The sequence below is a fragment of the Neospora caninum genome, chromosome XII (genome assembly GCF_000208865.1).
Source record: "Neospora caninum Liverpool complete genome, chromosome XII".
In the NCBI taxonomy this organism is placed as follows: domain Eukaryota; phylum Apicomplexa; class Conoidasida; order Eucoccidiorida; family Sarcocystidae; genus Neospora; species Neospora caninum.
The window spans coordinates 5007580-5023814 of NC_018398.1; the positions used below are offsets into that span (position 1 = coordinate 5007580).

The 16235-nt window shown below is 54.9% G+C and overlaps 3 protein-coding genes across 3 annotated transcripts; all 3 read left to right on the plus strand.

Annotated features, from left to right (window-relative positions):
• Positions 1–2750: 2750 nt before the first annotated feature.
• Positions 2751–4237, plus strand: NCLIV_066520 (conserved hypothetical protein; the record flags this gene model as incomplete). Its single annotated transcript, XM_003886203.1, has 3 exons — positions 2751–2903; positions 3384–3461; positions 3776–4237. 3 exons carry the CDS (start codon positions 2751–2753, stop codon positions 4235–4237), a joined length of 693 nt encoding a protein of 230 aa, XP_003886252.1.
• A 4400-nt stretch (positions 4238–8637) lies between these two features.
• On the plus strand, positions 8638–11355 carry NCLIV_066530 (conserved hypothetical protein; the record flags this gene model as incomplete). Its single annotated transcript, XM_003886204.1, has 2 exons — positions 8638–9754; positions 10265–11355. 2 exons carry the CDS (start codon positions 8638–8640, stop codon positions 11353–11355), a joined length of 2208 nt encoding a protein of 735 aa, XP_003886253.1.
• A 1327-nt stretch (positions 11356–12682) lies between these two features.
• On the plus strand, positions 12683–14612 carry NCLIV_066540 (putative troponin c, isotype gamma.; the record flags this gene model as incomplete). Its single annotated transcript, XM_003886205.1, has 5 exons — positions 12683–12718; positions 13169–13304; positions 13592–13762; positions 14213–14315; positions 14597–14612. The coding sequence occupies 5 exons, from the start codon at positions 12683–12685 to the stop codon at positions 14610–14612; spliced, it is 462 nt and encodes a 153-aa protein (XP_003886254.1).
• Positions 14613–16235: the final 1623 nt, after the last annotated feature.

The window sequence follows — 16235 nt, forward strand, 5'->3', positions numbered from 1 at the left end:
TCTAAAGGGGTCATATGGACGAATCATTTTTCTTTCTCTTTTGTGTGGATGCAAAATCGTTCAAAATTATCTGAGATGGTCTAACGCACATCGATTTCATAACCCGTTCACTCTCATACTGCGAGCTGGCTACAGAGAAAAAGGATGCTGCTCCGTTTCGTTGCTGCCGTCTCTATCCAACCGAAGAATATTCTCAGATGTTAAAAACACTGTGGACGCATCTTTAGAATTGTAAAACCTCTATTTAGGTCACATGGGGGCGTTTGTTTGTGTTGAAAAAAGGACAGTTGGCAGCGTGTTAAACTGCTAGGACAACCATGCAGATATGTGAATACAAATAGCAACTGCGAATCAAATAAGTAAACAGGTGTAAGTGCTCGAATCCACCGGAATCAAAGCCCGTTCTGTTTTGAGCAGCCTTCTGGCTGCGTGTTGCCCATGTAGACATGCCATGGCTTCCCATTTGTTCAAGGATGCGGTAGGTGAAGTTTAGCTCTAGGGACAGAAACGTTTCGCGAACATCTCTGGGATGTCAGCAGCATCACTGTCTCTGCTGAGGACTTACGCTGAGAATCGTAGATTCGCACATGGAGGAGCTTCTCATTCTTTTTACGGCAATTCCTTCTCCGGCTGTCTCGGCAGTTTTGATCCCTCTTTGTCACCCACATTTCACGTGTTCTGCATAGGCCTACTTTCTACGAAGAGCCGCGGTTTTCTCCCTGAATGCCGGAAATGTGGTTGTAATGCTGTTGCACATGAATGAACATTCAAGGCAGTTTCTTCACGTGTTTGCGTGGGCGTGAAAGCTCTTCTGACTTCCATGAGCGCAGTTACATTTTGATTCTGTTCGCTAATTCCTTAACGTCATATAGCAATATGTCAGCAGGATGGAGGACGAGGTAGTTGTCCTTGTTCCCACGTCTCTGATAGACTCCGAACAAGCTAGCCTTCGCCGACACTTTTTCCAGAAGCGTTTGCCTGCCATCGTTTCCCCCCACCCTCCGGTTTCACCCCTCGGGGCAAGGGAAACAGACGACTGGAGCAGAAATCTGGCGACACGGCGACCACGACATGCTCGCGGAAACTTGGAAGAAACCAAAAGTCGAGGGACGGAACGGAAGAGTCATGCTCGTCAGGTTGTCTTACCGACGCGAAGACGGCCTGTAACACAGCAGCCCAGCTGGGCACGTCCTCTACAAGGCAGAACAAGAGAGACCGGCACGCGTTCAGGCACACAAAACAGGCAGTTTCACCCCGACAAAGGACAGGATGCACTGGGAGGTTCGTCGCAGCCTCGATCGAGAGAAACAACGAGGCCTGCTGAAGTTCGCAGATTTGGGATGGAGGACAGTCGCATGGTCTTCTTCCCATTGCACTCCGTTTCCAGCGACAACCTCACACCTACGCAGGTTCTGCACGGACGCAGAGAGAGAAGCAGCGACACCGCCTCGCCGGTGCATGAGGGTCCTGCAGTGACCGCTGGAAAACATGAAGCGCGAGCACAGTGGAAGGACGACGACAGTCGACCGTCGAAAGTCTCGCAAAAAGGTGAGACTCCGCACCGTCGTACGTATGGTTGTATAACAATACGTACGCATGTGGGCATTTGAATAAAAGCAGGTGGCGTGGGGATTGTGAGTATGCATACTTGTATGTGTTGGACGGGCACCCTCAGCCTGTCGCCAAATGCTTTCAGGCAGTAGCTTGGAACAGTCAAGCACTCTCGTGTTTCCCGTCATGTTCCCCGCCGGGTTGCTTCGAATTCATTGTAGACCTCGGGAAGCTCGGGGTTTGAAGAGAGACAAGGTATAAATAGCGACGGGCGGTTTCCACCGCGAAGTGCAAATAGACTCACACAGTCGTCAGTGTTCTCTTCATCGTGTGCGATCACAAGTCGCAAAAAAAGTCGAGTCGAACTCTGTAGGTACACATTGTCGTCCTCCGTGAGAAGGCCCTAGTCCTCAGTGTCCCGTGCTACCGTTTTCATTCGATTTCGCCCCTCCTCTGTTCCCCTTGTGCGAGTAGAAGACGACCCGATGGCAACTGAGAACCAAACATCGAACCCGCCCTCGGCGGGTAACACTATGGACTGCAGGCAGCCGCGAATGGAAGATATTCGCACTTTACACCTACGCGAAGACAGACCGGAAACTGCCAAGCAAGATCGGTTCGCGCCTGCTGCACTGGAATGCGCCAAGAATCGCCTGAATCTTCTGCATAGTGTGAGGCTTTTGTGTGGGAGAAAAACGTTCAAGTTTTGTTATTCGACAGAGGCCCATACCCCCGACGTGTGGTCCTTCTAGACACTTCAATAAGTAGTGTGTTCTGCATGTGTATACAAGTATAAGCACATCTGTCAACGCTCACCAGTGTAGGAAGGCAGTATGTCTAGAGCAACGACTTCGACAACGGAACAGAAGAACGCGGCCGCAACAACAACCAGCGGTTCGCCCGGCAGTCGTTCGCCTTCCGTGATGGGTTTCAGATTTTGCAAAACGCGCCTCCTGGTGGGAGTCGTTCCTTGGGTTGCAGGAAGCGTAGACCTCTTGATGCTTCAGTCAGCAGGCTCGCAGCAGGTCGTTTTTCTTGCATGCACGCGAGCGCCGGAACAAAACTGTCGTTATTCCACACACACTCAGTGTAAAAGTAGTTAGGTCTGCCTACTTACATTTGGGATACCGGATTTGGCAAGGTTCTATTTATCGATATCTTGGGGGTCTTCAATCAGGGTATCAATAGATTTCCGTTACATGCTTGCCATACTGCAGGATGGAGACCAGCCGTCAGCGATACCGGAAAGGAGGGTTGAAGCCCAAGTCGCTTCTCCAGAGCCACCGCCGGCCGTACCTACTTCGCTTGTCGCTACTGTGAAATCGCTCGCAGAGGAGATTCAGAATTTGAAGGTACAAGGCGCGAAGATCGGGCATACTACGAATCGATACAGCCTAGACAAACCAGGAAACGAAAACTCTCGAAACACTGCGTACAGCCCTGTCGGCTCGACTCTCTCACAGCAAACAGCAGAGCAGTGGGAGACGGAAAGAGGAGCGGCACGGCGGTCACCAGAAGCATTGAGCAAAGGGAACTGCAGACGTGGACAGATACAGATCGGTAAAGAGGAGAGCGGATCCAGCCGATTCCAGTCGTGAGAATGGCTTGTGGAACGTCGACATGAATCTGGCCCCAGGAGAGATACAGGAAAAAAGTTGCGGACGCCAACGGCAACGCAGCCCCATGTTTTGCTACATAGCTCTCGTAGCAGGTACCCAACCCTGGCAATGAATTTAGGGTAGGAAGTGACCGTATGCCTGGAACGCCCAGGCGAAAATCTCCTTTTCTGACAGTCTCTAGCACTACAGTTGCATGGTGGTTTTGATCATCAGGCAACTCAGCAACAGGCCCTTGCCCGGAAAACCGAACAAGAGGTGAAGCTGGAAGAAGATTTGCGGAAACTCGAGAAGGTAAGGTGTCTGAACTGCGCCTCGAAACGGGTTCGACCGCTGTTTTCCGGATTGCCCTCATATGGGACCAAGCGTGTGCCTAGGGGGAAGGTATCTTTCCGCGAGTGTGCGAGCCAAACACACACAGAAGAATGCGGTTGTGGTGCATCCGGTTCGCTGCGGTCTCTTCCTTGCTGAGCTTGTTTCAGTAAAGTGACTCCGTAGAGCGCTTAGGTTGCTGACGTCGCTCCTCGCCTCTTCTTCAGTCAGATGATCGGTATGTCAGAGAATTGAATTTCCTCGTTGCCCCGCGTGTTTGTTCAATGAAACTGTAGCATCTTCTCTACACCCATCCTCTAACGAGCGCTGCTGCGACGGCTGCGGCAAACAGAACTTCCGTGCTCCTGGAGCAGTTTCTTTTTGGAGCGTCCAACGGTTTACGAACGAGCAAAACGCAGTTCGGTCCCGGGACAGGACTGAACCCGTGGCCAGCTGAAGCTGTCCCAGAATCTAGCAATCCACCGACGGCGCAGGCGATCCTCACCTTGGCCGAAAAGCAACTTGCTGGTGTCGTTGCGGCGTCGAACTCCACAGTCAAGGAGCTGAATTGCGAAGTGCAGGTTCGTCCTGCAGCCCCTGTCGAAGCGCGCATACAGGAGAGGAAAACGTTTTCCTTACGTACATCTTGTTCAATTTCTGGACAGCTGGTGCAGTCCACCGCGGGTCCACGGGTGACGTTTTCAGTTTGTTTCATTGTCGAACGGTCTGTTGCACTCTGCATGCAGACAACGAAATAAGCTGTGTCGGCGTCCCGTATCCCCACTTGCCTATCTACACACATGGATATGTGCACACTTAGTCCTGCGGAGGGCGAAGTTCTTAGAGTGGAACCGCCAGCGAGGGGGGGTGGTGTGCAGCGTTGTCGCCTTCGGATCTGTGCACGGCGGCTGCTGGCGCCCTTGCTGGACATTTCTGCTTCCGCGTAGAGAATTCGGAGAGACTTTGAGGTGCTAGCTGAGCAACTTATTCACCGCGAGAACGTCGCCAGTCTCGCCTCCGAACTCGGCTTATCGCCCTCCTCGCGAAGGAGTCAACTTGAAGTGCCCGTAGGCAGACCAGCGCCTGCCGAAATTAGCCCGTGGGCGTTACGGCATTATGAAAAGGGTGAAGGGATCCCGGAGGATTCGAAGAATTCCATGTTCGATTCCTCGCATCTCGCGTCCCAACAGAGAAATGGCAGCGGTCTCCCGCCGCCTCACGCTTCTCGACGGCCTCCGGCCGACCAACCGCCTCTTTCTTCGACTTCGGGGGCGCCTCGACACGAACAATCAGCTGAAAAGGAAACGTTGAATACACATCTTCGTCCTCCCCGGACAGTGGAGCTGCGAATAGCTCCGCAAAAAGTTCACCGAAAAGCAAATCGGCTCGTGGAGTCAGGCGAACGGCAACCGGGGAGGCCGGTGCAAATGAAGGCTTCTGAGGCTTCAAGTTGCAAAAAAGGTCTGTATACAACGCCTCAGGCAAGAACAATTCTGCAAGATCTGAACGGCGTGCTCAAGTGCCTGACTGCTGTGAATGTGTTTGACCCCGCGGCTTCATGTTTTGTGGGCAACGCGACCGCAAAGGCCCTTCCTGGAGCCTCAGACGCGCTCCCTCGCTCTGCAGCCGGAACGACGAACCTCGCCGTTCCCGGCTCCTTGTCCTCCGGAGAGAAAGAAAAGTGTCAAGACACTGTGTCTGGATGCGCGGCTGAAGCGAGACACCGGAACGATCGGGGCCGAGAGAACGAACTGAAGTCCCCTCTTCGCCCACAACCTACGCCTCATCGGCGCGGTGTCCTTCCCAGCATCTCAGGAAACCGTGCCACACAAACGGCGAGGGTCGCCTCGGTGACTGCATCTCGAATTCCACGCCCACCTGCAAAGTGTGCCGCGGTCAGAGGAACAGCGAGCGTGATTCAACGGACTGTCTCTCCCCGAGGTCCGACCGGAGGAGCGCGACTGGCGGCTCCTCAGCAGATGTCTTCCCATGTGTTGCTGAACTCGCCAAGTCGACTTCACGGAAGAACACCCGGGGAGTGTGAAGCGCACAGAGACCTTGGCTTCGCTTCCCTGCCGAGCGGCGACGGCGGTTTCCTCGACACGGCTCCCCTTCCGCCGCTGCCCGCCCTCGTCGCCCCCTCGTTTCCTCACAGTGCCCCACCCCCCCTTTTTCTCGAAGAGTCGACAAGAGCCAAGCCCTCGTACTTGTCATACCTGTCTCCTGGTAGTCTAGAAGTGCCGTGTGCAGAATCTCACGACACTGAGGCGGCGCTCACGCCAGGACAGAAAGTTCCAGAGATCCGATCCAGAGCTCCAGATGAGCAGAGACTCCCGCGCAGCAGAAAGCCAACACACGTGTCTCCCGATGCTCGAGTCGCAGTGGCTGCGGGACGCTGTCCCTGGCATGGGACAGGCAAGCAGCGGGCCCTAATCGAAAGAAGTCTCGCCTCGCAGTCCTCCTCTTGCATTCTTAGGCGGGCGGTGGCGCGGTCCGCAGGGCGATCGCTGGAGCGCGCATCGGGCTTCCAACGCCTTGGACCTGCCTCTCCGCCCGCGCCTAGACGGGATCTCCGTACCTACAGTGTGGCGTTTTCAGACACGGATTCTCGGGGGGCGCCCCATTCAGTTCCTAGGAACAGAGCTTCGTCTGTGGGCTCCGTTCGATCCAGTTGTCAACAAAATTGGCGGGAGGGAACTGAAGGGGGTCGGAGTCCTGGTCAGCCTCACAGGTCCGGGGACTGTTTGGAGACTGCCAGGCTGCAGTCCTCCAGTCGCCGCAAGGAAAGAAGTGTAGGTTGTGGGAGGAGAAGCGGGCCAAAAAGAAAATGTCGGCGTTGCGAAGCCTGTGACCCTTCGCGCCTATCAACTCCACGAACTGGAGGGTCGGTGGAGCGGCTTCGAGGACCAGTCATCGGTCCCCCTCCGAAAGACAGGCCGTGCGCTACCGCCTCAGTGAGCGTGGCGGGTTCGCCGCATGGCGCCGCTGGAGCCTACCGAAGACTGGCTGCAGGCATCGCACCAGTGCCACGCCACGAGGCTTCAGCGTTGAAGGTGATACAGGTCGAGAGGGGGGTCAGCCCCGTGAGTTCGGATCCAGCAGATGAAGAGATCCCTGGCGACAGGCCGCTCAGCGGGTTTGACAGTGTTTCGTTGACGGATCGGCACGACGACTCCGAGGCGTCGACCTCTTCACTGTCTCTATCTCCATCTTCCTCATCCCTCCTCTCGTCATTCGTCTCGTCCAGAAAATCTTCCCCGTCAAGCAGTTCACCTCGCTGGTCCTCACGGGGTCGGCGCACTGGCAGCCTCTCGTCCACTTTCCCTCCCAGGAGAAAGCGGCTCGGCCCCAAAACCAAACGCCGTGGCCGCGCCTCCAGGCGTCTCCACTTCGGCGCCCGTCTAAACAGCGGGGAAGACTTCAGGGTGCTGCCGGGAACGAACTTCTGGCGGGGGGCGCGGAGAACTCGAGCTCTCTGGTCCGACGCGTTTCCCTACTCGAGTTGCCTCCCGTGGGCGCCGCTTTGCGTCGCCGGCGAGCCGCCGTGGATGTCCTGGAGGTCGCGAGTGGTTCGCCACGAAATGGGCGTCCAAACTCGAACAGGGGAAAGAGCGGTAGGGCAGGAGTTTGACTTTGCGTGTCTCGCCTTCTTAGACGATGTGTTCCCACACTTTTCCTGGACTAGAGGGGTCTCACTGCTGGCGCCGCGCTCTGCCGGAACAGGCGCCAGGTTGTATTACGAAGGAGGAAGTCTGCCGATTTCGAGTGGTGAGGTGATGGAAGGTTCCGCAGCTGTGCGTCGCCGCCTTGAACAGAGAAGGTCAGAGATCAGCAGAAAAGCATAAAAGCATGCTTGTGAGTGGCCATATCTCTCGTTTCGACTGCGTTTTGTGTTGCTTTCTTGTCCAACCAGGCGACTGCATCCGATTCGAGAACACCCTCTTCACGCGGAAACAGGCGCTCGAGTGGCGGAACTGTCAGTAACGTGCAGTCGCCCACAGCCACGGAGTCGATCAAAGAGGCGCTCGGCCTCTGGCTGCAAACGCAAGTCCTGCCTTCTGGAGGTGAGGCTGGAGAATCCACCGTTCTACGCCCACCAAGTGAGGAGTGTGGACGAGGCGAGAAACAACTCGCCGATGAAGAAAAGACAGACTCCCATCCCGAACGCGAACAGGGATGTACCCACAGTCAGGAGGACTGTCTGGTGAGTACATCTTTCCCGGGTCTGGACGGTGAAGGACAGGACCTGCCAGAAAGAGAACCAGAAGCTCTGGGCGCCTACGGCAGGCCAGCTGGAGCCGCCGAGCAGAGGCCGTGTAGCCCCACGACCCCAGGAGATCAACGCCAGGGTGAACGTCGCGACGCGAACGCGTCGCCTCTCTCAAGTCGCTCTGAGGACCTCACACAACCATGCAACAAGGATGGACGTTTGCCGTCTCCAGGGGCAGAGAGGCAATCAGAAGCCTCTAGAGAAGGAGGAAACACCGCGAGTCCAACTAGCGACTCGTCCCAATGCGTGGTTTCTGGCGATCTCACGAAGCAGTCAGTTGACGTGCTGCGGGAGGCGGGCAAGCGCCAGGCTCAACAAAGCGCGTTAGCAATCCAGGAAGCGCCTGGCCTCGGAGCTGAGCCAGCAGCACATCGGTATCTGCAGTTACCAGGTTACATCGGGTCGGGAGATCAAGCGCTTCCTGCTCCTTCTCATTCTCTGCGTCCTAAGGCCCCCGCAGCGACCCTCGCCTGCTCGCAGTTTGTCGCCAACAACCCCCCCCAGACGTCCTCAGTGGATCGTTCCTGCAGCCCCGTGAACAGTTTGCCCCCCTTTAGAAAGGAACGCGCCATCAGTCCTGTGCAGTTCAGTCCCGTGCACGCAGTGCAGCGCGAGCAGCCGATGGAGTGTGATGCGGGCCCTGCACTGGACGTTCACCTAAGACGCACAAATCGCGAGTGCGGCGGAAAGGAAGGACAGTCGGAAACCAGTAGACAGCAGCTGCGTGAATCGGCTAGCCGCACAGACGGGCATCGTGTTTGCCCGCTCCAAGGTCTTTGCAGTTTGCCGTCGGAAGGAGAAGCGATGTCGGAGTCTGTGGATCCCTGCACTCTGTGCGGCTATTCGGTTCACGTGCAGGAGGTGGGCACGAGTCCAGTCGTCACAAGGATGGAAACGCCGCCGTTTCAACGAAAGGTTTCAACGGGACAGTCTCTCGCGGAAAGCACGCAGTTTGTGGATCTTCGGCATCTTCGAGGCAGCTCCGTTGATGTCCAAGTGGCTGTCGAGGCGGATTTAGACTCGGATTCGTCTCCTGGGTGCCAGCGGCAGGCAGTGGATCGATCCGTGGGACCGACCACGTCTGGTTCCATTTCGTCTCCTCGTTCCATTCACGTTAGCTTGGAAGCTGTCCAAACACGTCTGAGTCCGCGAGACGCTTCGAGTAGCGGCCAATCTTCGCTAGGCAGCGCACGCCATGCGGCGGAAGAACGTCGAACTTTCGCGAGGGGTTCGCCAAGCCCAGCCACGCCTCTTTCCACTTCACACGGCACCCCCGAAGGCAACGGAAGCTCACCAGTGTTGCGTACCGAACGAGGCGCAAGTCCGATCCTCGTTCCTAGCTTCGGAACGTGCACGAGCCTGAAACGGGACTCGATCGTTGAGAAAGACATCCTGTTAGCGGAATCGTCTCACACAGAAAGGTCGTCTGTTTCAGAGGGGTCTTCGGGTAGCGTCAGCTCCGGCGAGGTGTTTCAAGACCTCCATCGAGGCCGCATCCTGGCTTATTTCTCGCACAGTGTCAAAGCTAGCTGTTCCCACCGTGTATCAGTGCCTGCGCACGGGAACACCGAGACTCCGTTCCGCCCGCGCGCACACACGAACACGCAATTTACTGGCTGGTTAGGGCACCAGGTGTGTAGGCAGTCGGAGCGGCGAGAGTCGCACGACCGATCAGCAACCGGGCTAGACGGCACACTCCTCGCTGCCGGGAATCCTGGGCAGAAACACCAAAGCGAACGGACTTCAAACGCGCCACCAGAGCACGACCTCGTCCAGCCACGGGCTCACATCCTCGATGGAACGAGAAACACGTTCGGGAGATCATTTGGCGGCGGAGGTCAGGTACTGTTGCAGCTATCGGACGGGCGTCTCGCACCGGCGAAGGAAGCCGGATCTCTTTTTGGCCTTCTCTCGCCTGGCGAAGTTGTTGAGGGTGAACGACCTGCGCAGGAGGAGCGAGATCGGCTTCAGGAGGCGACGCGACATGGCCATCAAGAGAACTTGCGTAAGATTGACTCTAACGGATGAGACTACAGGGAACTTCTGTTCCGGACACGGGAGCGCCAGAGTACCTGGTTCTGACTTGCTGAGAGTTTACGCAGTTTCTTCTCAAGGCGATTGGCCCACGGTGGTACTTACCGCTGACATCGGGGTAGGTTCCATAACGAACCCCCCTTTTGCATGCTCTGGCCCGGCACGTATACAGACCATAAAGCTCGCTACGCGACCGCAGCGCTCCTCCACAACTGACGAATTTGAAGGGGGCGGGGCTGGAAGCTTTTGCCACTCGAGATCAGCTAACCGTTTGGTCCGAGTTAGCACTTTACCTCGTTAAACTTCATTACAGCAGTACAGAGATGCCACTCTGAAACGACTTCAAGATCTTCGGTTCGCGGTAGTCCTCGTGTTTTCCCCCATGGCGGGGCCCACGTAGTGCGCTGCTTGTTCCTCGCAGTACCTCGGAGAGAGGAAACCCTCCCGTCACCGTCACCCTTTTCGTGCAGCTACTGCAAAGGAATGGTAAGCTCTCCAGCGTTCACTTCACCAGGTTCTTCTGAGTCTCTCTCCTCTGGCGAGGTTCAACCTAATTCGGAACAGCCTCCCCTGCCGGCTTCTCCGGTAGTCTCTCTGCACGAGGTGACTCTGACTCAACAGTCATCCCGAGACAGATCTCCACTTTCTTCGAACGCTCCGTCGAGGTGTAGCATGGCACCTCTCGCATTACCGGCAACAAATATTGGACCGCGTCCTATCTCCTCCAGCCTAAATTCACCCCGTTCCCCAATCCATTCCAGAGTTTGCTGCGGAAAGAGCCTGGCATTCTCGGATTCAGCAGGCGATAAACTCTCTCGAGTCTCGGACAGAAAGCTCGCGACGCCGAATCCTGTTCCTGCATCCTCACATGCAGAGGAGAACGCGCGTCAACACGTGGTCACAGATCCCGGGCCAGCGCCGTCCTCTTGGGCAGAATCGAGGCCTGCTGGCACCCCACACATTCTGGAGCGCTGTTGCAAGGCGTCTTCATCGGATGGAGAGACACATAACCTTGCATACTCGCAGTTTAAAGCGGCTCACGCCAAAGACGCACAGATTATGAATTCGCTTTCTCTAGCATCTTTACGGTCGGCGCGAAGCGACAAAAGTTCAGATACCCCCTGTCCAAGTTTCGCATCTTCTCCCCCCAGAGGTTTCGCTGTTTCTTCTCCGAAAGGCCTATCCCAGAGGAGAGAAACAGCTGCATTTCTCGTTTCGCGAGGAGGAGAAAAGGGTGTGCCTGGCCACTCGCCCCCTTCTGACATAGAAGAGCTACCTGATGCAGAATCTGAAAACCGGTTGGATTCGCCCAGGCGGGCTAGCCCCGATCGGGCGACAGCACTGCGTTGTGCCGTTTCCGCGATATGTGCTCTTGCCACGACATCTTTCTCTCCACATCGGTTGCCGAGTTTGCCAGATTCACCTCAGCAAGTTCCGCTTCCTTTTCTGTTATCTCCAACCACCGCAGAAGCAGACGCTTCATGCCCCGGGGACGAGTTTCCTGCGAAGGCCACACATTTAGTTGAGGGTTCTGAGCTGACTTTCGGCAGTCCAGTTCCAGGCTGGCAGTGACAGCGTTTTGTTCACGCCTCACAAGAAGACCTCCGTGATTAAAACAACGCCACTAGAATGCTGCAAAGCGTGGCGTCTGCACGTGTCAGTCGTTTTTCGACGTGGATCCCCTTTTTTTTTATCCCAATAAAACCAAAACAAAAGAGCCACCCCCTGCTGGCACCGAGGTTCTGAATGAACTTCCCGTATCAACAACGCGCGTTCGCACCCGGAAACATGAACTGACTGCAGTCCATTTTTGCCTTCTTTCTTCCGTGCTGAGTCTCTGGTATCTTGTTGGGTCTGTTCACATGCAACTCTAGCAAAACTGACCTCAGAAGCACAGAACTCTGAAGCAATGGCGCCTGCTTCGTACCATTTCGACGCAGCGCTCTTTCCAGCTTAGAATGCAAATCTGTATTACAATTTCAACTGAGACGTGTTCCAAAGCCTATGTGGGTGTATTGGTAGCGCAGGACCTAGTGACGAATCTATGATCTAGATGCATCGTGGAATATTTCCTGTAGACTCCGTGACCTGGCACACAAATCAGCAGTGGATTTGAAAGTAAAGGCGCTTGCGGCATAGTCGTTTGGCGATGACGACTGCCAGCTTGGGGTCCCGATGGCGCTGGAAGAAATCGAGGGAAGTTGCTGCCGGTGGAAAAAGCCGCTCAGGTTTTTCTCTCCCATCTTCAGCTACAGTTAAAATCTATACATCTGTATGGAATATTGAATGAAGAGTCTTAGTTAAAGGTACACGGCACAAACATGCGCGCTCCTCCTAGCCCTGAGGCTGTCAAGAGGCTACGCACACGCAGCAACACCCTCTTTGGCTGCTAAGTGTTTTATGCAGAATTCCCTGTGCGAAAGAAATGCAGAGACACCACAAAACCTGGCGATAAAATGGACGAGCTCAGCTGAAGCAAAAAGTGTAAAAGTGTGGAAGATGGCAGACGTGCCGCAACGGCAGCCGCGGACGCGCCAGCCCACTGAATGTGCATGTATGTCTCTTCGGCTGCAAGACACGACAGGAAAGTGAGTTCTGCCCCCAATTTTGCTGAGCCTTTCGTCACTTCTTTCCGCGACTAAAAACACTTTAAAACGTGTTGCGTCTAGACAGAGAGTTAAATGGTGAATTGTTCTCAATTTCTCCTCCTTTCCGCCTGCATGTGTGTTCCACTCGGCCTCGAGCTTCGCTTTAACGAGGCCGCTGGTTTGCTGATGGAACTCAACTTCAGATTCTGATCGACTAACAGAAGGGCAGTTTTTTCTGCTCACGCGACAGTGCCGCAGCACTGCTGTTAACCTTTTCAAATCTGTTGCAGTATCGTCTTGAAGTTACCAGAATGTTTATCACGCCCTTCAGTCTCTCGCGACAACGGGTAAGAGTACTGCAGCCGCCGTCGAGCGCAGCGTAGGGGATACCGGCCTTTCCTGTTCGGCCGCACACAAAGAAGACGCTTCGCTTCCAATAAGGAGAGCCTGTGATTTTTGGAATTTCGTCCAGCAAAGTACTTACTGAGCCGCGCCGTTTTTCGTTCCATGTCGCTAGCCCAGCAGCGGTGCCTTGGTGGCCACGTCGTGTGGTGTGACGAGATTTTCTCTCTGTCTGGTGAGACCAGTTAAGGCGCTCGAAGGGTACGGCAAAAGAGTGTAGTCTGAATTGAGCGGAACTGCTGTGTCTGGATGTTTGGAACACGCAGCGTTTGCTCTCTCCTCCATGGTTCGCGGTTTCCAAGCCTTGATTTCGCATACATGCGAATTTAGTGGTGACTGAATCTGTCGGCGGAACCCGTGCTTGTCCGTCGTGTGTATGTGCTTCATGAGGACAGCGCGCGGAGCTGAGGCATGCCTTTGACGAATTCGACACCAAGAAGGCCGGACACTTGAGTCTGGATCGATTTATTTTCTTGCTCAAGTCCATAGGCGTGAACATATCCAGGAGAGATTTACTGGCCATAACTGCAGGTGAGCAGAACTGTGTCACGGCGTGGTTCATATGCGCTCAGTTCCCTTGTTGCTCTACACAGTTCGGGTACCAGCGCGAGAAGTCCCTTGTGCTGCTGCCTCAGTGGCGTCACGCATCATTTCCCTGCTTGAATTTGCCCGTATCGTCTTCCCAGAGGGTGAACGCGGACGGCATCTTCTGCCACGGTCGCGACGGGGGCTACATCTGAGGCAGCCGGTGAAGTCACTTACGTGGTACTGAAGATCAGAGCATTATCTGGTCCCTTTGGGGCTGCTGTCTGACGCAGAGAATCGAGAAAGAGGGGATTTCTCTTTCGAAGACTTGATGAGCGTAGCTTCGGTTGTGTACAACGACGTCGCAATCGAGCGCGGGCTTGTGGACGCTCTCAGACAAATCTGTCCAAAGAATTCCAAAACAATTCCAACTGCATCGCTCCGGGAACACCTTCTGAAACTTGGTAAGCTTCTTGACTCTGCCAGCGTCACACCCGCTGTGCGTCACCACCCGTCAGAGTGTAGCCTCAGGTCAGCCCGCTTCCGCAGAGAACTTGTAGTTTCGTTTAGTTTAATCTGAATCTCTGCTTTGTACTCCCATTTCCGACAACTCTTACTCTCTCGGCGGGGGATGTATTTGCTGGCAGTTTGAAAAGGGCCGAGCTCGATACTGTGCCAGCCCCCTCGTAGAGCCAAGATTCAACGTTGATGGCGAGTTGTCGCGGGGAAGGCGCCTCAGAGTCGACGCATAGACCATTCACGGAACGGCAGATGTGCAGCATGTTTTTAAGGCATCTTGTGTCTGTTGATGCGCAAGCTACCTAAAGCTTTGTGCATTGGTGCGCATGTGGCGCGGCACCTAGGAGCCGGTTTGATTTTCGCGTGTTGTGACTGGTGCTCTGTTATATGTGCAGGAATGGGAATCAAACTCACCGAAGAGGAAGTTGACATGTTTCTGCGCATTGAATGTGACCCAAACGGCAAGGGCGTCGTCGACTTCGAGACTTTTATTTACAGGTGAGTCGACCTGAGCGTCTGAACGGTGTTCAGGACTCAGACTGTCTCTAGAAAAAAGCTAGATCATGAAGCGGGAGCGCTCTGACTTGCATGCTTCGTCACAAGACCGTCAGTTTTTGCCCACCGGGATTTCCGTTAGGCTTTCAGACCCCATGTTTGCACGCCAAACACTCACCGAAAGCGATCCTGTCTTCCTGTTGGCCGGCGTGTGGAGCGGAAGTGACACGATTCTGACAGTTCATTCCGACACATGCGAATATTGGTGTGTGTGGATTCGTCAGGGTTTTACGCGACTAGCTACATCTCGTCCTTTTCTCATGTTGACGGCAACTCAGGCCGGTCACCGGCACCTTACGTTGCAAGGCTGCGTCGGAAACGCGTATGTAGCTAAGCCCTAGGGCCCGACTTAGTGCACGGAACTTTACCAATCACGCCATGTGACTGCCGAAACCAGAAATACCCACTCTGGCGGGAATCTGGGAACAGTTACAAAACATTTATACTTTTTGACTTTTTTGCGCTCGCGCTCTGAGCCAGACCGTTTCGTTCATTTAAGCTGTGTTGCGGTTCCACCGGTTCCGCTGTGCATCGAAATCCGTTACCAAGCATCGTTTCCTGTTGATTCGCTGAAAAGCTCTGTTAGTTGATCTGCGGAATGCGGATTTTTTGCGCCGCCGGTTCGGCCTTGGCGGGCCTCTGCCACGGCCTTCAGATATCGGGAGGTACCTGACTGTAAACTAGCGAGGGAAGACATGCGTCTCGTTGTGCGTCCTGGGGCCGATTCCCGATGAATCGCACAGGTCGGATGTTGAAGATCCGTCACCCGACGCTCGACAGCTTGCGGAATTTCGATCAAGGAAGAGTGCACATCTCTGTGTCCCACGCATCATTGAGTCCCGGGGTGAGACTCCGCGGCGCGTTCTTGTTGCCTCTGGCTACGAATGAAGAAACAACCTGTTCATCGCCTTCTTTGAAAGAAAACACGTGACATTTTGTGAGACTCTGCTCACTGCAAACCAGTGTTCCACAAACGGTCAAGATGTCTGCTCGTTTATTAGTCCCCAAGATAGATTTGTCCAGGAATGTCAGTCTTCCAACTTTGCTCCTGTTTTCCCAGTCCAAACATTCTTTTACTTACTGTCGTCGATGCATCACCAAACACGTCGAAAGCGATGTGCCGTCTTGACGTTTTCTCTTTCTAAATGCAGTAACACCACGTCCTGACTCACTGATGACCGATCCAGAGTTAGAACCCTGCCGAGGGGTACTGCCTTAAACAATACCTTCGCAAGCTCCTACTGCGTGAAAGCACACCTCCCAAGACAGCAAAGGCCATCATTTTTGAGTACAACTTTCGATCGGCAGCTGCTTCGACCGCGCCTTCACCTCGAGTGGATATCGGCGCGTACCGAAGTCGACGATCCAGCAGGTTTGCCCCCCCAAGCTCGCCGCGTCGACGGCCGGCAGAAAGGACACAAGAGATTCCCTTCTTTTCTGTGCACGAGTAGCTAGAGAAACGAAAATGCCCTACACACTGTCCTTCCTGTGCCACGTCAGTACTGTCGAGTTATTCGCTTTCCGGCCCTTGGTAGGGCAAGAAACTCGGCGTAAGATCGAGAGCCCGTTACAGCCGGTCTGCGGCCCAGCCGCTTCCCGATTGCACCCGCCACGCTTGCCGAACGATGCATCTGCATCTGTGACGGGCGAGCAAAAATAAGCGTCGCAGGTGTGAGAGTTTCGCGTCAGAATCGGTTCGGAGCTCGTCTCAGGCAGACAATTTGCTGAGCAAGCTGTTTGTTGCCTGACTTGTTCGCTCCGCGAGGACTTGCTTGGCACACAGCCCACCTGTCGTTCCCTGAGAGATGCTTCCATCTAACCCCCCCTGTGCTGGAACTCGACACAGCGCGCACGTTTTCCTGG